The 21700-nt window shown below is 52.5% G+C and overlaps 1 protein-coding gene across 1 annotated transcript in view; it reads right to left on the bottom strand.

The window, feature by feature from the left end:
* Positions 1-663: 663 nt before the first annotated feature.
* The window catches only part of SHB (SH2 domain containing adaptor protein B), a 138279-nt gene continuing 117242 nt past the window's right edge, over positions 664-21700 (bottom strand). Inside the window, exon 6 of the mRNA XM_005905968.2 lies at positions 664-4577. Within this exon, the coding sequence (XP_005906030.2) occupies positions 4394-4577 (184 nt within the window). The 3' untranslated portion in view covers positions 664-4393. The remainder of the gene's footprint in view (positions 4578-21700) is intronic.

Here is a 21700-nt window from a genome sequence, read left to right as displayed (position 1 = left end):
TTGCAGGCAGATTCTTTACTGCCCAAGTCACCAGGTAAGGCCTCAACGGGCCAGCACCTCCCAGTCTTCAGGAAAACCAAGAATGGCTTCCTGCCACAAGCGATGAACGCCCCTCTCCTTGCCTCCACAGGATGAAGCCCTCAGAGGCCCAGAGACCTCGCCATCTCCTACTATGCAGGCTGTGCTACACTGTGACCCCCCAACCTGTTACCTCTGCTGGGAGTACCAGGCTTTCAGGCTCCCGACTCATCCTCCAAGGCACAACTTTCCTGACCGCTGCAAACAGACTCAATCCCCCCTCATCTGCCCCCACCCTGGCCCGCCTCTATTGCATCACGTGGAGTTGCCTGTTTTCCTCCACACTGGAAACTTCCTGAGGGCAGGGCTTGGGCTCTGTTCTCCTCTGTAGCCACTAGGCTCAAGGACTCAACAAATGTTTGCTGAACAAATTAATTTGTTTTCACTTAACGAGCTCATTAGGGCTCTAGCTTCCTCCTAATTATGAAGCAGGAAGTTTCCTTTTTTTCCATAACGATCCATCTTTGGGGAATGATGGCAGAACTTCAACTTCGGCAAGAAGAAGGCAATCAAACTAGACCCCTGGCACACGTTTGCATTTGAAAGAAAGAAAACATGCAGGCTCAGTGAGGTACAGTTTAAACAAAACACGTGTATATTAAAAGCTTCACATTAAATATACATTATCATACAGTTCATCACACAGAATTAGATCTTTACAGGACACTTTCAGCAGGAGGGGGTGGTCACAAGGCTCCTGGCAGTGACACAACAGCCCCGAGGAGAAGGGGAGAGACTGGGGGCTGTCCATGCCCAGGGGGTGCCTGAGTGTGTCTCTGTGGGGTTCTGGAAGGTTCTCCTGCATCTGGGCTCTGGGTTGTGCTCGTTCCATTGGACAACTTGCCCCATTTGTCTCTGTCAGTAATCGCTGGTGGAAGGTAAAAGACGTGGCAGCTTGCCGGATGATCATCTGATCCCGCCAGGACCCTTCACGGGCATCGATGGGCCGCTCTAATCGCCAGCCTGCCCTCTCTGCCCGTTTCTGCAGGCACTGTCCTTGGGGTCTGTGAGAGCACATGGGAAGCCTGGCTGTCTGTCCCTGCTGGGCCCTTGATCAAGTGACATCAACTGCTGCCCTGAGCGTGTATTGGAGAGCTGATCAGAGCTCGGTGTTCTGAATCTTAAAAAGGCAATCTCCGGGGCCTGTGACTGCAGAAGCAGAGCATCCACCAAGGGCTCCACCTGTTGTTCCCAGGCCCCTGCTGGAAGTTACGTCAAGATGGCCCTCTGCCTGCCCACCAGAGCCGCTCTGGGAGGGGAGGCACAGCTCAGCTGGGATTGGCCCAGCCTTCGGAAGAGGGGCCTTTTCACCTCTTTCTTTAGAAGCGCTGCTCTGTGAGCCTGTCTCCTGACAGGCAGGTGGGCCCTCTCTCCCCACAAAGCCTCCTTTCTTTCTGGGCCGCCATCTTGTTCTGGAGGGGCTGCCCAAAAGGCCTTGACTCCTTGGTGCTCAAGGACATTACTGCTGAAGTGGTTGGGGCATTATGGTCAATAATGAAGCCAGCAATGGAGGGAAAGAAAAGGGAAAAAAACCCCAACAGTCCTGTGGCTCTGAGCAACGCAGCCTGTTAGGGGTTGGAGGCTGTGCTCTGAGACAAAATGCTGAGGCGGGATATTGTGTGGCAGGGAGCTTTTTTTTCCCTCTAAGAAATCCAGCTCATTTTCCCCCTCATTAATTGGCAGCAGATGAAAAAAAAAAAAAAAAAAGCCAAAACAAAACCCAAACCAACGCCAATAACCTGAATGTGAGTGTTTCTGAAAGGGAAAAGCTGTTTCAATTGTTAGATGTCCAAGAAAACATGAATACACGCCGCCAGAGGAAATGGTCACAATTAGAGGAAGAAGAGGGAGAGGTTCATAAAATTAAGGAAAAAAATTCCTTTTAGTGGCTCCCATCCTGTAAACTGGCTCCTCTGCCGACCTCAGTCCCCAAGGGGAGCTGGAGGTTGGGCCTCCCAGGGAAACTTCAGGAAGATGGAGGCAGGGCCCAGGAATCCCTTAAAAGAGTAAAGGCAAGAACAGAGGATGAAGCAGCCCTGTTTTTCCCTCAGACCATGGGGCAGAGCCTTTTCTGAGGAGAAGTCTGTTCAGTGAGAATGGTCGTGGGCTCCTGTACTACCTGACCTGTGGTTCTTAGGAAGGGCCCTGTAGGAAATCTGGATTTGCTGGTGGAGGAAGGGCTACTGTGAGGTTCATCCCAACGGCCTACTCCGCGGGCTACCTCCCTGTCTCCAATCTCTAACTGGGTCCTAGGGATCCACTCTCCTTTGGCACCTCTGTTTGGACAAGTGCCAACTTCACTCATTTTCTCACTCACTAGGAAAAAAAAAAAGAGGAAAGCGTGAATCACTTTAGGTACTGTAGCCTCAAAGGATGTTTTGGAAACAGCAAAGGAAAGGTCAGGATTGAGGTGCTGGAGACTAGGCCCAGGTCACAGGCAATGAGGCAACCATGAGGTGGATGGACCTGTGGGATTCATGGATGGGGGGGGCTGGGGCTGCCCGGACTGAGACAAGGACTCAGGAGACTGACCGGATTGGCTAAACTGGGCAGGAAGCAGATGCTAAGGGAACAGCTTTAGCCATAGCCTGCTAAAATCCACCAGACACCTAAAGGGACACAGCTGGCTTCTAGTCCTGCTTTGCACTGGCTTAACGGGCAACCAGGGCAAGTCCTCTCCTCTCATGAGGCCTCCATCTCCTATCTGAACAGTGAGTCAGGAGCATCTCGAAGGCCTGGCAGGGCTGGTGATGTTCAAGCTGAATTCAGCCCCCTCCTACTTGGGACGATGGTGACCAGACTTCCATTCCTCTCAGCCCACTGGCAGGCTGGACGACATGGGCTTGGTGAAGGTGCTGAAACTCGTGATGTATCTGGACCCCTTGTACCTCCTTCAGTAGGTGAAAGCCATGCCTTTCATGCTATTCCATGAGCTTCTTTTGTTTCTTCCATTGCATTTAACTGTGGTATGGGGGTGGGTGGGTCAGAGGAAAAGGAAAATTAAGAGTAACTGAGCGTCTGCTCTGTCAAGAAGGATCCAGCTCCTGTGAAGGGCAGGGGCAAGATGGCGGTGGAGTGTGGGTGTGTGTGCAGATGTTCCTATCTGTGTGGAGGTAGTGCAGATGACCAAGAGGGCTCCATGTCCCCCGAGAGGTCAGGATTTGCCTTCCTCCAGGAGCAAGGTGGCAGCAAGAGACAAAGAACTGGCCCAAGAGTTTCCTCTGCTTGTGGACTGTGTGAACTTGGACAAATCACTCTCCTTCTCTGAGCCTCCCTTTCCCCACATGTGAAGTGCTCATGGGGTAGCACTGACCCCAGTTAATGGTGAGAGCACTTTATAGACCGCCGGGTGCTGTGCACCTGTGGGGTTAACACAGATTTGCCATCACAGGGTGGCTGTATGCAGAAGAGGGAACGTGGATGCTGGGTCAACATTTGAGGCTACCACTGCTGGAGCCTGAATGCCCCTTCTTGTAGGTTGACTCTCAAGGGGGCAAAGAAAACCCCTCTGCCCTGAGCTGGGGGCTCTGCCTCCTTCCCATGTGCCCAGAGGAGTTGCACCTTGCTCTGGGAATGAAACTCGCAGGTAAGGACTTGCCCCCCTCACTGCAATGTATTAAAAAAAAAAGGGATAAGAATATATATTAAATGACTATTTTATTTACATACCCTATTCATAAATAATTGAATCCTTTTTTGACTGCACAATGATCCCTTGGAGATCTCCTAATGATTACACTGAGTGACTAGAAGTGGATTAGTGGGCTTACATCTGTGTGTGGTCGTGTTCTTCCACCAATATGCTCGCGCGCGCGCACACACACACACACACACACACACACACACTGACACGCACACACCAGAAGGGAGGTGGGACTCCGGGGCCTTCTGAGCTCTTAAAACACCAGTACTTGGCTCCCAGCACCAGGGGGGCCCCGGTGGGGAAAATTGCGGCCCGGTACACAGGTGTGAATTCCTGACGGCTGGAGAACAAAGAGCCGCGACCCGGGAGCTGCCGCCCCGCCCCTCGGAGCTGCTCTCCTTTGTTCATCCTGGAAGGCATCTCTTTGGATTTGCAAATATTTTAATTCACAGAAACTCGAGGAGGGGGGTGGGGGGTGGGGGCTGGGGTGGCGCACTGGCTGTCCTTCAGTCTTTATCCAGGCCTTCTCCAGCCCCCCGCGAGTGGCGACAGCATTCTAAGACATGCAGTGGTGTGCTAGTACCATACACACGACACAAACTGGACACGGCTGGCAACAGCGGCCGGGGGCCACCGGCTCCACGTCTGCGCCCCGGCTCGGCGGGGCGGGGCTCACAGGGTCCGCACAGCCACGGGGTAGAGGAGGGACAAGTGCTCGGCGCCTTTGATGGGCAGCTTCCTGGTGGTGTAGTAGTGGATGACCTCTGGGACACTGTCGAACGGGGGGCTGTTCTGACCCAGGACGTATTTCTCTTTGGTTTTGGCCAGTTTCATGTGCATGAAGCCTTGGTTGCTCCTGTGAACAAAGCGCAGAGGTTGTTAGGATCCGCAGAATGAGGAAGGCCGAGGCCGCCACGCTGCTCGGGAGGAGGGAGGGGGTGGGAGGGCCGAGGGTCCCTCAGGAGAGCAGTTCCCAGAGAGCCTCTCGCTTCTGCTCTGAACCAGTTTGTCATGAATTCACACTCATTACCCGAGAGAGCTCTCCCTCTGGCCAACCTCCTGTTGAGGTGTGGAAGACTCCTTGCTGCCTGGGACAGACAAGAAACAGCCCTGAGCTGCCCCGCTCCCAGCCAGGAATGGGGCCCAGGCCCAGCTGAAATGTGGCCTCACCCGAGAGCCTTTCAATCCTAGCAGCAGACACGGCTGCAGGAGAGTCGTCAAAACTCAGAAGATTCGAGGGACTTCCTCAGGAAAACAAGCAAACCCCCAAACTTGGCTCCTCTCCCTATTACTGTGCAGAGAATTTAAGCCTTGCCTGGCAGGCACCGTGCTTAAATCCCCAATGCCCTGACAAGTGGGCAGGGCAGCGGTTAGCACCCCCAGTTTACAGTGTGGCAGGATGACAGGTGAATTGTTTACAATCTCCCTTCAGTAATAGGGAACTGTCAGCAGGAAGGGGCTGCTCAGCCTGAGACTACATTTCCCAGCCTCCCTTGCATCCCCTGCTGTCATGTGACTAGTTGTAGCCAATGGAATGTGGGGAGAACGTGTGCTCCCCAGCTTTGCCCCAACACTGGCAGTCTCCTCTTGGTGCTTCCTCTCTCTGCTCAGTAAACCCTGCCTGCCTCCTCCAAGGCCCAGCCTGAATGTCTCCTCTGCCAGGAAGTCTTCCAAGTTCCCGCTGGCAGAGCGCCTTCCTTCCTCCAACTGCACCGAGGATATAATGCCTCCATCAGCACTTGCCTTCCTGAACTGTAATTACTTATCCATCTTCTCGATTCCCTTGGGAGCTCCAGAGCAGGGTGCAGGCTCTGTGCCCACCGTGCTTGGCATCTGCTGAAACGGGCAGTGGGTGGGTTCCTCGGAGATCAAAGCAGAGCCCTGAGCCTGTGACATGCATGCTGGGTGGGGCGCCACTTCCGCCTGGCCCAAGTGGACTTCTCCCACCTCCCACTGAGGACTCTGACCACATCGGGTCACTAACCCCCAGTCAACCCACCTTTGCTCAGACTGCCCTTTCCCTGCTCACTCAGCTCCAAGCCTGGCCTAGCCACCACACCTGTGGGTGCCTGGTTTCCAAAACGGTCTAAATTTACTGTGTCGCTTAGTGAGAAAGCTGGGGCTCTGACCTCCTGCGCCTTCTCCAGAGCCCATCCTTTGTGAGCAGCCCTAGGGGCCGGCTTCCAGGAGACCGAGCCCATCCCAGGCGAGGCTGAGAGCGCTGTGTGGACGCAGGTGTGCAGCCTCCAGCCCTTCTGAGCTTTGGTTCTCGTTTCAGCTGCTCCCACATCTCTTCCATCCAGGACTGGGTTCTCCTCCCTTACCGGTGCCTGCTCTATTAATGCATCAATTTGGACTCCAGGACCATTTTCAAATGGGCAGAGCAAATGCTTAATGAAGTGCAGGCACTGAGTAATACATCTGCTCATAATAATGTATTTAGAGATGTCACCCTCAGCTTAAAGGAAATCGTTCGGAGAGCAATTATGTTTCAAGAGAGAATAATTCCTGTAAAGAACTGAAATTTAAATCAAGATTTTTTAAGGCTGACAATGTTCTAATTACAGAGCCTGTGGCAAGCTTTGCTCCTCAGTGAAGGGTCATTTCACTGGAGAATTACCTCATCTGAGAAGCAGGAGGCGCACTTGCTTAAGCCGGCGCATGCTTTAAAATACGAGCAACTCCCTCTGAGCCCAAGACTCAGCTACCTGCTACCCACCTCCGTGGAGAGACGGCAAATCTGTGCTGGCCTAGAAGAGTCTGTAACTGCTTGAATTCAGGGCCGAAATTGTATGGCTAATAAAACTAGGGACAGTTAAGAAGCCTTGTAGTCTTGGAGGCCACGTGCTCAGTTTTACCTGGAGAAGGGGTGGGTGGGTATGGGGGCAACAGGGCTGGAGCAGAGGTGAGTGACCTGGGTGGGTGGGTGTGGCCTCAGACACGTCATGCCCTCTGCCTGGGTGATATTTTGGGCTTTACAGCTGGTGCTGCAAAGCACAGGATGTGTTAGATCTCAACAACTAGCTGTGAGCTGGCCTGAACGCCAAAGCTTCCATGGCATTGTGGGTATGAGGTCGCTAGGGGAACTGATTTAGTATCTAAGGAGGTTAAAGAAAATAACTCATATGGGTTAACAGGATATTTTCACACCAGTTGTTGTGAAAACATTCAGTGAGGGAAGTGGGCAGGGATGCTGGCAACAGGACAGAGCCAGAGAAGGAAGCTGAAGCTCTTCTGTTCCCAGATCGAAGGCTCTCAAGGTTACCACATACTAGGAACTCCACACTGATGTCTCCATCTCAACAGACATGGGCAGGCACTGGGACCTCCCTGCAGTCCTTCCTGACTCTCCAGGCCCACTGGTTTTTCCTCTGATGCTGGTATTTCAGTACATACTAGTTTATAACCCTGAGCTGGGCTATGCTGAGGGGGCGGGCGGTCACAAAGTTCAGAGCTCAAGGCAGAGAACTCAGGCCTGTGACCCTGGAATCCAGGGCCTGACTATCCCCCGCAGAGGGAGAAAGGCCCAGGAGCTGGCCCTCAGGCTGGAGTTCTTGCAGGAACGGCCCTTCCCCTTGGGCTCATGCACTGCACCCTCTATTTCTCTGGACCTCAGGCTCTCCTTGGGCCCTACTGGGCTCTGTCTCTACCCACACTGGACCCACGGTAAGGCTAACTGCATGGCCTCTGAGGGCTCTTCTAGACTTAAGGTCCTAGATTCCACGTCTATGAGCATCATCTGCTGCCCATGAGGTGAGGGCTTCCTGCAGGAAGGGATCAAGTCAGCCTCATGCCCCCTCCACTGCTGCTCTTGGCCTCCAGTCCCACTCTCACAGGGCGTTGGCCTGGATGGCTCTCAGGGCTGATGTTTCCTGGGCACTTCCTGTGAGCCAGGCCATGTGCCCAGCACTGAAGCTCCAGACGGGAGGTAGCTGACTGGGGGTCACGTAGCCATCAGCTGCTGTTGCTTCCCTCCCTGGGGGCCTTTCCCAGAACCCATGCTCCTGACCTCAGCGCCATAAGCTCCAAGAGAGGGCCCAACCTAGTCCCCAACACTCCCCATGAGGCCAGCCGGGGGGCGGGTGAGAGACATCAGACTCTGAGCAGGTGACTTCTTGACTGCCAGCCTCAGTTCCCACGGCACCCACCCTGCCGGTAACAGTGGATCAGAGCAGCACAGGGGCTGGCAGTAAATGGCCGTCCCGGGGACCAAGGATGGTGTGTCCTGACCGGTGCAGTCCCCTGCCCGGAGGGACCATCATAGAGTTGGTGGGCCCCGAGAGGTGAGCGGGGCTTTCTTTCTGAGACAATCTGTCAAATCCCAACTTAACACAAACGATGGGCAGAGCCTTGTCAACACACACGCAGGAGGTGTGCTGCAGAGATATATCCTGATCGGTCACAAGGTCCCTATGAGTGAGATGCCACCTAACGACAGCTGAAGATTTAAAAACGGCTGCCAGGGATGATTTTAATAACTGCCAACTCAGAGGAGGAAATCCAGCACAAGATTAAAATTTTCGGAGAATGGAGGGTACATCAGATACCCAGCATGCACAGGGATGTGTGGGGCTTTAGGAGCAGGAAGTAGCCTAGGCACCATGCATCCAGGGCCGGGTTCCAGGCCTGGCCACCTCCCCGTCATGGCTTCTGAGAAAGCATGGGTCCCCGGGGAGCTCAGACAGGCTGCCACCTCCTGCCAAGCTCCTGCGTCAGTCCTGTCTCCTTTGATAGGACATCCTATGAGAGCTAAGTCACAATTAGGGGTGTCTCCAGCGGGTGACCTGTCTAATGAGTCTTGTAAGGCTGGTGGAGGCTGGGGATGCTGGGGCTGTCAGGGTGTTCAGATCGCTCATTACCATCACAAAAAGCACCTCCTTGTAACCGGGATTATCAAACGTGCCTGGCGCGTCAGGCCTAATAACAGGCCCCACCTCGTCTCATAATCATGGGCTTTAATAAAACATCACTCAGCCCGCAGCTGCTGGCCCGAGCAGGGTGCGAGGCCTCACCTCACGCTTTTAGACCTAATTGCTTGATGCATATTTCATGAAGAATCTTGGGTAATAGTTATGTTAAATCGCTTCTTTTCATGATGAAATGACTTAAAAAATACTTGATATAATATTTATGTGGGAGAAGTCGAGGAAATTGTCCTTTGGGATTAGTGTGTAGGACCTGGTTACAGGAATCCACGCTCAGAGGTGTGATCTTAGGTCTATCTCTTTTGAAAGGTAGTTGGGGAGATGTTCTCTTCATGGAGATGCTCCAGCACATTGTCCCTCAGCTCAAGACCATCCAGGGCTGTCCTTGGGACCCTGCAGAATAAAGGCTGAACCCCACCGTGCACCGAGCTGCTGCTACCGGCTATCTCATTTAAGCCTGCAGCAAGGCTGACACTTTGCTTGGTGTAACTACCGTTGTTGACAGATGGGGAAACCAAGGCTGAAGGAGGCTGTGTGCCTCCATGGGCACCTTGGGGCTCACACGACAGGTACTTCCTGTGGCAATGCTGCCTCCACAAGCAGATGGCTCTGATTCAGCACATCTGCTCTCTGACCTCCAGGGAGATGTCTACAGAGAAAAGTGTCTACAGAGAAGACGTTTTTCCTCCTCATCACACCTCTGAGCAAGCCTCTCCAGAAACACTTGTGAGTGTCTGCAGAGAAGCATGCTCCAAGGAGCTGCTGTGGGAGAAATCACCCAGACCTCCAGTGATGGGGGCCTTCAGGGGAAAGGCACTGGGGTGACATCTCCTGAGGACTTTGCCCGTGCAGGCTGGACCTGCACAAGCTTTGAACTTCCCTCTTGGGGCCTGGGAGCCTGGCAGAACAAATGTGCACAACATGATTGCCACTGCTGCCCTTGGTTGGTGACTGGACCAACCTGTGGCTTCACAAAGAAGCTGGGAGTGCTGACATTATCTGCAAGAACCCCAAGGGCCAGAGGGAGAAGCAATCTGCCTGAATCGAAGGGAGAGGACACCAGGGCATTCTGAGTCCTTACAGCCATGTGGTGGGGTTCTCCAGCTGTGCCATGCATGGGTGGGGGGCATGAAGGCCCCTTCCAGCTGAGACGTTGTAGGGGTCGAGGGAGCTGGGGGAAGGGGTTTACAAGGTCACACGCCTTCTGAAATCGCCTTCATGGGGACAAGCCAAAGACACATGCACCAAGTTATAGAGCACAAACATCTAAATGTGAACACTGCTGAGCCAAATGACTTGATTTACAACCAAATAATCAGACTTTCAATAAATGCATTGGCAGCGACTAGCCTCCCCAAGAAGCCCAGGCATTTCTCAAGCTCTAAGTTGGTGGCTCAGGGTAAGATCTTCAGTAAATCATGATGAAAAGCCATCTCCAGGGGGAAGGAGCGGAGAAGGCAATGGCACCCCACTCCAGGACTCTCGCCTGGAAAATCCCATGGATGGAGGAGCCTGGTGGGCTACAGGCCATGGGGTCACTAAGAGTCGGACATGACTGAGCGACTTCACTTTCACTTTCATGCATTGGAGAAGGAAATGGCAACCCACTCCAGTATTCTTGCCTGGAGAATCCCAGGGACGGGGGAGCCTGGTGGGCTACAGTCTATGGGGTCGCACAGAGTTGGACACGACTTAAGTGACTTAGCACCAGCAGCAGCAGCAGGGGGAAGGAGAGCTGGCCGATGCCTTTTGCAGCAAGGGTTGTTTTGTGCCACAAAATGCAGCAGGTGGGTCAGAACGAACCCATCGGGGGCAATTTTCTCAGGAGTAGACTAACAAAGTGTCAGACAGGAGGACTGCAATGATCCAGACAGCTGAGGAAGTGAGCCTCACATCGCTGGAGGTGTGTGACTGGGATGGTAATGTGCTTGATGACTTTTGTAATTCTTCTGGTTGGTGTCCCTACATAAGCTTCAGCAAGAGCACACGAAAACTACAAGGGGAGATGTGCATGCAGAGCGAAGGGTGATATGTGAAATGTTTCAGAGTTTTAGGAAGAGGAAAGAGGACTTTCCTAGGAATACAAAGACCCTTTTGTGTTTGAAGCACATGGGGTTGATGGTGATGGCTGGACTGAAGTCAGATGCCTGGGTCCAAACTCTGACCCCACTTATGTCATTGGCTGGGCAGGTCCCCTCTCCCTGGGCCTCAGCATGCTTGTCTGGAAAAGGTAGAGGGGGTTCCTCCAGCGCTGAAGTTCTCAAGCCAGTGAGAGACGTCATAGGGGCATGGGAGCTGCAGCAGCACTGCCAGTGGGACTGGTATACTCACACAGGGATAGCCAGTTTCCGGGCTTGGGGACAGCACAGTGGCAAAAGCAGGCTTTTTAGCATCTGTGCCAATGGGATAGATGCCAATGGCCTGGGGGGTTGGGGGGGGTGTCTCCTTCTACAGGACAAGCCCCTCTCTACCCATACTCTCCTTGGGGCACTGATTATCAACGGGGCAAGTTTACCTCCTTCCTGGGGACACTTGACAATGTCTGGAGACAGGGGAGCCGCTGGCATCTCTAGGTGGAGGTCAAGCATGCTGCAGAGGACAGAGCCACAGCATAGAATAACCCAGCCCAAACTTCAACAGCGGCAACTCACGGGTCACCAGTGCCTCAAATCCTTCATGTGTGAAGTGGGACTAACAAGAATAGATGTGAGGCAGAAGCGAGAATGTGTCTGTGAAGGAAGCAATAACACCTGATAAAGGTTAGTTGTCCGGCTCCTCATTCAAGGGCTGAAGATGTGGCACAGAATTTGCCAAAGGGATGCACAGGCTCCAGGCTGTTTGCAAGGACCAAGCGCCCCCCAACCCCCCGTCACTCCAACCAGCAGGTGCAGGGGGAACATGAAGCACCTGAAGGCGGGTCCAGAACAGGGGTCGGGCAGGTGCTGGACAAGGGCAGTTGTTGAGGCAAGCACCAGCTGCCGCGGAGAGGACTTGGAGGGCACAGTGGTTTTCATAGGCAAAAGGGGAGCTGGAAACCTGAGGCCGAGCCAGGTGATGCGGAGAGGGAGATGAGGGGAGCACTCCGGGGTGAGGAAGGTCAGACGACGGCAAAGGGATCACTGCCTGCAGGTCCAGAGGGACCCAGACCTGAGTCTCCCAGGTCTGAGAGTCTCCCAGACTGCCACTTCTGAGCTGTGCCTCTCTGAGCCTCAGTTTCCTCAACTGGAGCTTTCACTGCCCACGCGCAAGGACTGTCCTGAGGTCCCAGCTGGGTGGGGCATGGCTTTGTTTGCATCCACACACTGCAGGAGCCCTCATAGAAGGTGCTGCCCAGGCTGAGCACTAAGTGTGCCCCCGCTCTGCCTGGTCTGCCGTTCGTGGCCGTGTTGGCGGCAGGCCCACCTCCTGTATCGGGGCAGCCTGCCTGGCTGAAGTGGGAGGTCTGGGTTCTGGCCCCAGCTCTGTCACCAGATGACAGTGGGCATGGTGTTTACATCCCTGAGATAGATTTTCCCAAACATCGAGTGGTATTTCTCAACACTCTCAAAAGCTCATTGTTATACACCGGGGTCCATGTGAAAACAGAATGGGAATGATGAGGAAAGAGCCTTCTCTCCTTAAAAAATGCTGGTCTAAGGCAGTACTGTGGGTAGTGCTTTGCAGTCAACATTTCTGATGGACACAAGATGCCAAGCAGAGGCTTTTGAGGCCATGTCTTTCCCTGACTTTACTTTACAGATGACATGAGACCCAGAAAGGGGTGGAGGTTTGCTCCCATTCTCCAGTGAACCCAATATGACCCCCACCTTGTGCCATCAGCCATAGGGCACTACCCATAGCTTCTGTATGCTCTGAGAAGGCAGTGATGCTATACAAGGTGCAGGGTGGAAGTGGGCATGCAGAGAGCGGGAGAGACAGCAATCCACCTATACCCCAGTTCTCACCTTCGTCCTTAAAGCAAGGTGCTTACCCTCATTATCCTATGGACCCAACTCCTTTCCTGGTGGGGCTTTCCTCACTAACTGAGCAACTGATTCATTAGCACAGCAAAGAAGGGGACTCGCCCACAAAGCATCTGATCCAACTCACAGTTTTACTTAAAAAAACAAAAACAAGTAAAGAAGGAAAATCCAGAAGGGTCTTTAAAAACTGCAGACTAAAACAGATCTATTTGCTCAACAGCCCTGCCTCTAAGCTGAGGATCCATTCTTTCTCCCTGGAATTTCAAAGGCACACACGTGACTCTAAGCCAACGTGGCCCTGGCCAAAAGCCTTTTGCAAATCATGTGAAAGACAGTGATCGGTGGTTTTCAGTGGAAAAGCTCCCAATAAGCCTTGGGGATCTGGGCCACAGTCTCTTCATCTGTGAAATGGGGAGATCTTTATGACGTTCCCTAACCTCACTGAGAGCAAGGGAAAAGAGCCTTGAGCAGTAAGTCGAGACCTGGTCCCACCCCTGGTTCTCGCCCTCTTGGGCCTTGGTTTTCCCATCTACACAACAAAGGGAGAGGCCGAGGTGATCACTGAGGTCCCACAAACTTATAAAACTTTGAAACTTAGCACATAGAAGATGCTCACACCATGTGATCAGGAAAGAATGACTTCAGATATTAAACAAAACGATTGACCTTCACTGCAGATGCCCCAAGAGTTCCAGGGCTGGAAGAGAAGTGCAGGTTTCTCAAACACAGAGTTTCTTCAAATGTGCCCCGGAATGCCTACATCAAGGTCCCCAGGGATTTTGCTAAGCCTGTGGCTTCCTGGGCTTCTCTGGAACTAGAATCAGCCTTTAACACGCTCTTCAAGAGATTCTGATGCACATTCAAGTTTGAGAGCCACCATTCTAGTCCTTATCTGGTGATGCAAAGTCCACATTCACATCTCACATCCAGCATTTTCTTTTTGCTCACCTACAGCGCTGGGCTAGCTCACTCCTTGCAGGGACAACCTTTTTCAACCTTTGATGGCTCTCCCCATGAGAAAGTCCTTCTATGTTCTGAGCTGAATTGTGACTTAGCACAGTCCTGCAGGCCATAGCTGCTCCACCTGCCCTGGGAAGGCTCGCCTGAAGAGCGGGGTATAGAGCAGGTACAGACCTGAGGCTGCTCCTCTCTCCAGCTGTCCTCAGAGGGCAGAAGCTCCTATCCTTTCCCATTCTGGTCCCCCCTGCTGCTCACAATCTCTCACATGCTGGGGCTGCAACTGGACAGTGTCTCCCGTGGGTCTATCCCACTTGGCCGTTAGTCCCACTGTCTGGACATGATTCCATCACCACATGCACACCCCAAGCCTTCGCTGCACTTCCTTCTGGTGTCTACTGACCTCCAGAGTCCACTCTGTCTTCCTCCTCCTCCTGATCCCAAAAGACAGGATCTCATTGGCTTTAGAGTGTTAGTGGGTCAGACAACATGCACCTCTTGACCCAAACCAAAAAGGGCACCAGCCCAAGAACACAAAGAAGCAAATGCCCACTGGCTGTAGCCACACTTGGAAGGTTTGCAAATGTAATTTTGAAAGGTCACTGTCAGCCCTTCGTAATTTGGGCTCTGGAGGGCGAATCCTCTCATGTTGGGCATCCATTCTGGCAGCTTCTCGACAACCTCTGTCCACAGGGTAGAGCGTTCTCTCAAAATTAAATTGCTGGCTCTTTGCTCCCTAATGAAATTGATTTCTGCCTTGATACACAACAAAGCTTTCATTTTATTATTTGGCTAGGGTTTGACCACATTAATTACAGTTTTTTTTCAGCATGGCTGCAAGTAATTGAGTTCCCAAAAGTGACTGACTATTGGAACTGATGGCTTTTTAAAAGCATAACTACCACAGAAGTCAAACGGTCAACTCTCATTTTGTCACAGAAGATTTCTGGGGGGTAAGATTGGAACAATTCAGGACAGGAAGAAGCATTTTTCTGGTTTGAAAATCTGAACTCAAAATGGGATTATGCTCACATTTGGAGACTGCTTTTGAGATGCGGGTGTGCCCGGCACATACTACCTCACGCATTTGCTGCCTCAGTGGTTTGATCATCACTTGTGTCAGAACTCATAAATTGCCCCAAGTTTTTAATCATTGTTATTGGCACAAGTCTACCTACCTTAGAGGATACGCTGTGGAAGCCTCTTCGAATCAGTTTCTAACACCAGGTACCAGGGATTGCAAAGTGCCTACCTGGTCCTGTGTAAATGCGTTTTCCCCCGGGAGGCTGTGTTCAGCCAGGGCGGGCTATACACCTTAGTGTCAGGTGGAAATGATGGGCACACAGCTACTCTGAGCAAGTTGAGGGGTGGGAAAGAATTGTACAAGACAGAAAGGACCAGAAATGCAGAAAGCTGCGGGGAGAAAGAAAGAGAGCTGACCAGGACTTCAGAGTTTATAAGGCGCATCTTTGTCCACCTGGGCCAAATGTTTAGTCGCCTTGGCCAAGGGGGGCTGACATGGTGGGGACAACTGAAAACTCAAGTTGCACCACAGGAAGAGGGGACACTGCAGAGACCTCTCCTCTAATGCCAAACCTAATCATCCTTCTCTCTTGCTGTTACTTCCCAATACGTTATCATCCTTCTAGGCCCTGCTCACACGCCACCTCCTCCAGGAAGCCTTCCAAGATGCCACCAGTCAGACTCACTTTCTTCTTCCCTTATTTATTCCCTGCCACACTTCCCTCTACCACAGCCCTCACCTATTCTTGTCCCTCTGTCTCCCTATCCAGCTGGAGGCCTGGTGCCCAGCGGGAATGCAGCAGTGACACCTAGGCTGCTGACCTGTCACCCCTGCCCTGAAAGTCTGTGCTGAGAATGTGACAGGCTGATCCCCAAACCGCCTGGAGCTGTGAGCAGCGTGTGGATTTTCAAAAGGAAAATAGCAAAAAAAAAAAAAAAAAAAAGTTCTAATTAAAGCATTTCTAATAAGCCAGCTTTGCCAAAACCAATTGTTTCTTATATTCCTCCTGGGTGAAGCGATCCTTTTTTTAAAAAGGCATTTATAGTGGCAGAAAGCACCCTAGGCTGGAAGGAGGTCGGCGGCTGCTCACTGTTGGGGGTGGGTGTGCTCAGCAAAGGACGGGTTTGAGGCACAAAATATGTGCATATGTGAGTGTGACACACGCTCAGACACAGCAAAACATCATTTTTATAGCTTTAGAATTTGAACTGTGGGAGCAAAGATGAGAGCTATAAAATCTGACATCCCATTTTATAAATCTGCCGCAAATACCAAGAACGTTTATGGAGAAAATGAGAGAAGAAAATATAGTGCTATGGGGCTTCAGAAGGGTAATAACCCTGGATGGGAGTCGAGACATCTGGGCTCCACCAGCAACTCGCTGCGGGACCTTGGGAAGGTCCTTTTCTCTTCCTGCGCCTGTTTCTCTCATCCGAAAGCCAGGGTTTTGACCTGGATGATTCAAGACTCTTCTGGTTGCAAGGGCCTGAGGGTGTGGGGAACAGGAAACCTTGAGATTTTACTGAATGAAGCTGGGTGCTTCAAGCCCCACCAGATGCCTCAAGGAGAGAGCTGGTTATATTTCCTCTGGGGAACATCCAGCTATTTACTTAGCTATTAGCAAAGTAAGACCCCCAGTTCTTCCCCGGGGAAGGCACAAGTTTCTATAAATAACCCCACCTGCATTTATACAGCCACTCGGGAATTTACAAAGAGATCTCCCTTCCGCTGTGTCCCTGAGCCTCAGGGGTGAGGCTCAGAGACATGAAATAATTCGCTGGGTAACCCCCACAGCCGGTGGAAGCAGTGGGATTCAGGCCCTGGTCCCCTGGCCCCTGACTGAGTCCTTCTCCATGTTTCTGTCCCTTCTCTGATGGCAGGTACGAGGTCTGTAATCTGTCACCACGGCCTGGGCCTGTAGTACCCACGTGTCCTCCCAAGTTCCCAAACAAGCCATTCCCAGATGGCTTTTGCAAAAATATTGTTAAATAAATCCTATTAACAAGATGTTAGAAATGTGACTGGAAAGAAATGTTTTTCACATTTTGAGACCAGTGCTTCAGAAAGGAAGCTGTCCCAGGGCATGAGAGGCTTCCTGGCAATGAATGGGCATTTGGAACCACCCCCCGCCCCACCCTGCTCCCCCTCTGCCACCCGGCAGGCGAGCCACACAGGCAGATTTATGTGGCTGATACAAGATAATTAAAAACCAGCTGGAAATGTAATCGGGGTGGCTCAGACACTGCACTAGGGAGCTCTCGGGGGAGTAAAGGGCAATGCTGTGTGCCTGGCTGGGAGGGGAGACGTGGCAGGTCAGGAAGGGAAATCCCAACCCATCAGTGGGCACCTTGGGCGCTGCCAGGTTGGCAGGTGCTCTGGACAACAGGCTGGCAGTGTGAGTGCAGGCACCTCTTGCCTCTGGGTTTGGGGCAGCAATTGGGGCAGGGATGAAAACTCGTCTTGAGTTATGATGAGTTTCCTGGGTTTTTCAAAACTGAGAGTTCCAGGTCTGTGTTGCAGCTGGCGGAGCCACCACTTACCCGGCCGTTCAGAAATCGGAACGAGGCCCCAGGCTCCTTGCTCTTTCTCATCCTCTTCGATTCTACCAAGACATGACCTCTGTTTACTCCCACTGCCTGAGTCCTTCGCTGAACTGTTGCAGCCTCCTCAGCAGCCAGCCCTCCATCCTGACCTGCCTTCCAGATTCAGCGACCATCAGTTGGGGCTTCTGAAAACCTCTGTCTCTAAAGTTCACTATTTTCATTTCATCTCCTACACAGAACGTTTGAGGAGCCTATTGTTTTGCCTACAGCAGTAGCTCCTAATTGCACCATTTCCTTTAAACCTTTTAGAGAAGGCGAAAACATGCTGTCCACTAATTGAGCAGAAAGTTCATTTTCCCTCCATCAGCCCTGAAAGGATGTGAAACCCTCCGTGTAGCAAGAGCAAAGATGCAGACACTCCCCTCCAACTTGCTCTTTGTCTCAGGCTGACACAAATGCTGCCCAATCTCAGGGCCTGGCTGAGAAGCTAGGAGGCAGACAAGCGTCTCCCTCTCTCTGGCCTTAGTTCTGCATGCCTGTTGAGGTGGTCATCATCTTCAGGAGCTGATGAGGAACTGGCAGATCAGAGAGGTTAAGTGACTTACTCAAGGTCACACAGTCATCAAGAGGGCAGCCTGGATTTAACATGAGCTCTCAGCTCTCAGTGATTTGTCTCAGTCATAGTAGCGCAGGATTTTCTCAAGTGGCAGCCTGTATGAACTCTGAGATCCTATCACCGTAAAGGGGAGTGGATGTGGGCATGGACAGTCAGGGCAGGGGACTGAACCACACCCAGCTCTTTTCTCAATAACCTATGGCTGTAACAAAGTCTGTAACAAAGACAGTGAGCTAAGTGGCAGAGCTGAGGTTCAAAAGCCCATGCCAGACTGATCCAGAGCTCATGTCTTCTGCTACACTGAGCTGCCTCTATTCTGGGGAGATGGGGAGGATGTTAGTGATTGGATCTACTGAAAACTGGGTTGGAAAGTAGGCAGCTTCTCTCCTCCTGGTCTGCTGTTTCCTCAGCATGGGCAGCTCCTTACTCTGCCCACTCCCAACTGTCTCAGCCCTCCTCATTCCCCAAGGCCCAGGTCAAAGCCCTTCCTTACCCCACCCTCTCCTGCCATCGCTGTCTGCCTGGAATCAGCCAGCTACCTTGTGCCAGTTTGCCTGACCCCCGCCTCTCTTTCTTTGGTATCCCCCCTCCTCCAGCCCTCACACCCACCTGGCAGCTCAGAGAGGTACAAAGTAAGGGGGGCATGGGGGCAAACAGCCAGGAAACTAGGGCCCCGGTCATCGGAGCTGGGCAGTGCCCCAGGCGGTACATACCTGCCTTTCTTGAAGCCCTCAAGGGCAGGCTGGGGAGGAGGGCAAGTGGGTAGGGAAGCCTACCTGTGGGGCAAGAGTCCCACATTCTAGGGCAGGAGGTCATGCTGGGTAGGGAAGCCCAAAATGGCTTGGAAGCCTCCACTGTGGTCTGGGAGACCACTCTGGGGGCTCACCCATGGGAGCAGCCATTGTGGAGCTAAGAGGACAAAGCCTCAGACGCCCACTCAACAAGGGGTGCTCAGATGGCAGAAGGAACTGGAGTCCGTGCTCCCTCTGATGATCGAAGGGTGAGCAGTCTTTCCTCGTTCCCCCACCTCTCCCCACCCCACAAACTGTTATTATTTCTTGCTCCTGGCTGTCAGCAGCAACAAACTAAGATTAATCACTTGCTCGCCTGCCTAGACCCAGACATGCCTACTGTTTGAAAACTCTCTCCTTTACCATATAAATCAATGAAGGGAGAGGAGAAGGAAAAACAACCCTAACAGAAATGTGCCCCCCGCACCCCTGGAACACAGCCCATCGTCTGCTCTGGCCCCGCCACACGCACCACCCTCCCAGGAAGCGTCTGTTGGGTGAAGACTGGCTGCCCAGCAGTCAGCACAACCTCCCAGCTCCAGGTGGGAACCTGAAGGGCCTCGTTTGGCAATCAGACCAGGAGGCATTTTCTTGATAAATCGTTCCGCCCCCTCCTCCCCACCTGAAGAAGGAGGTGGGGCCTTCCCACTGTCCTTAGGACGGAGCAGAAAGAGAAGCTCGTCCTGACCATGGGGACCTTGACCTGGAAGCAAATTTATGAATCAAACGCTGGACCCTCTTTCTATGGGCACTGGGGGTGGGGACAAAGACACCGGCACAAGTCATCCAGAGGCAGCTACAGCCCAGACACACCCCCAGGGTGTGCGACCCGGTGCAGCCTCGTCCACCATGCTGGCTCCGTGGCAATTTCTAAAGGCTCTGGGAAAGCTGGGAGGAGTGGAGACTGCATATACCAAGTACTTGCTGTCGGTCGGGCCTGCTAGGCTGCGTTAATTTTTATAAGAAGTTCATGAGAGTGGCCTACATAGCTTTCCAAGTGATGATCAGGGAGGTAAATTCATGTGGCTAGAATCACACAGCAGTTAAGAGTGGAGCAAGGATTCGAATCCATGTATCTCACTGGTTGCAGAGCCCATGCTTTTCACTCTTATATCTTTACTTTTTTAAAAAAACAAATTTTGGCCACACTATGCAGCATGTGGGATCTTAGTTTCCGACCAGGGATTGAACCCGAACCCTTGCATTGGAGGTGCAGAATCTTAACCACTGGACTGCTAGGGAAGTCCCTCCCTCTACATCTTTAAAAGTGATCTCCCACGGGACTCCCGCCCACTTCTTGGACTGTGCTAGCTTTGGTGGCATGTCTGTGGACATGCGAGGGCACAGGGAAGCAGAGTGATGTTCCACCCAGTTCATGAATGGTTCTAGAGCACAGCTCTGGGGACATGACTGCAACCCTGCTCAAAACCCTCAGGAATGCTCCCTGATGTACAGGATAGAGCCCCAATTCCTCAGCTGGATGACCAGTGCCACCTTTCTCCTTGGCTCCTGCCAATGTTACTTGTTATTCTCACACAAGCTCTGCATTTTCCTGTCTCTGTGCCATCTTCTCTGCCTGGCTGTCCTCTCTGCCCTGTCCACAGGGCAGCCTTCCAACACCCTCTCTTCTGGTTCCTTCCCTCTTTCACGGACCTGAGCACTTTCTGCCTTGAAAAGTGAAAAAGTGAAAGTGTTAGTCACTCAGTCATGTCTGACTCTTTGCAACCTTATGGACTGTAGCCCACCAGGCTCCTCTGCCCATGGAATTCTCCAGGCAAGAATACTGGAGTGGGTAGCCATTCCCTTCTCCAGGGGGTCTTCCAGACCCAGGGATTGAGCCCAGGTCTCCTGTCATCTGAGCCATCAGGGGAAGCCCACTTTCTGCCTTAGGTAGCCTTAAACATGTTCCGTGAGTATCTGAGTTACCAGTATAAATGCCACTTCTTCCCCACTTGGGCTATGAACTCCTGGAGACTGGAGCCCAGTAATTGACAAGAAACTGAAGGGACAGAGCTTATGGGCTGAGGAAGACTCTTGAGAGATTGGGGCTGAGTTGCAATCTGATGGAAAGGTCAGAAATGTCTCTTGAGGTCAGAATCTGGGCCACGTTTGCAAGGTTGTTGCGCAGTTTGCCTGTGGGGATTTGAAAGCTGAAGGCACCTTTCGAGGCCTCCCTGGGGCTGTGTACCCTACTGGGGATGGCAGCTCAGGGCCTAAAGAGAGCTGGGCTGGGCCCAGGTCAAAGCAGCAGGGGCATCTCTGCTGAGGCCAGGAGGGTCACTCTGTCTGTCCCTGTTCCCAAGCATAAGAGGAGGCCCTGGTGCTCTCCTACGTCCCAGCTGTAAACCCTCCAGTCTTTGAAGTCCTGTTTCCCTCATCTTGTCCAGATTCCTTTGTAAAAACTCATGAAACTAGAACTTGCAAAGAGTCATTCATAGTCCAAAGTGCCTAAAGAACCCTTTTAATGAGGTTTTGTTTTTTTTTTTTTTTAAATCCCTTTCTCCCACTGCTTGCCTTTCCAGACAGGAAACTGTGTAAGAGGGTGATGTTTTCTTGCCAACTTCTAAGAGCTCAACCTTTTGCTTTCCTGAGGCTAGAGTGAGTGTACCAGGGGTCAGTGGTGTGTGCTGGCGGCCAGTGGCCCAGTGCCCTGCTGGGTCAGGCTGGAGATGGGAAGACGGAGAGGTCTGCAGAAGGGGTTGAGGACAATGTTGAAAAGTGACAAGGCAGGACCTCTGTGAGACTGCGTCATGGTGGGGGCCGCTGCCACGGAGGGATGTGAGAAACTGAGGAAGGCAGGCACAGTCTTGGATTACCATGGGTGCAGGGAAAAGCTTTTGGTGAAGGGGCAGGTGGGTGGCTGCTTGGCCTGGTCCAGGGATCTGACTGGTCCCCACAGTGGGATGCAGACACCATCTCTATTGTCTGTGTGGTCACTTGCAGCTGGGTAGCTGGGTCAGTCGTGAGTCCCCTCTGGGTCTTGGCCTCCTTGGCCACAAAGCCAAGGGACTGGACCAGCTGGGCATCTAAGGTCACTAGAGGCTCGACACTGATGATGAGGGTGGTGATGTCTGCCCTGACCACCCCATAGGGCTGTCCCGACATCAATATGCAGGTTTTCTAAAACTGTGAAGTACTGCGAGTACTCAGGGTGGAAGTGA

This window comes from Bos mutus, chromosome 8, assembly GCF_027580195.1.
Source record: "Bos mutus isolate GX-2022 chromosome 8, NWIPB_WYAK_1.1, whole genome shotgun sequence".
NCBI lineage: Eukaryota > Metazoa > Chordata > Mammalia > Artiodactyla > Bovidae > Bos > Bos mutus.
The sequence above is the reverse complement of the archived record's forward strand: the minus strand, read 5'-3'. Positions and strand labels throughout refer to the sequence as shown.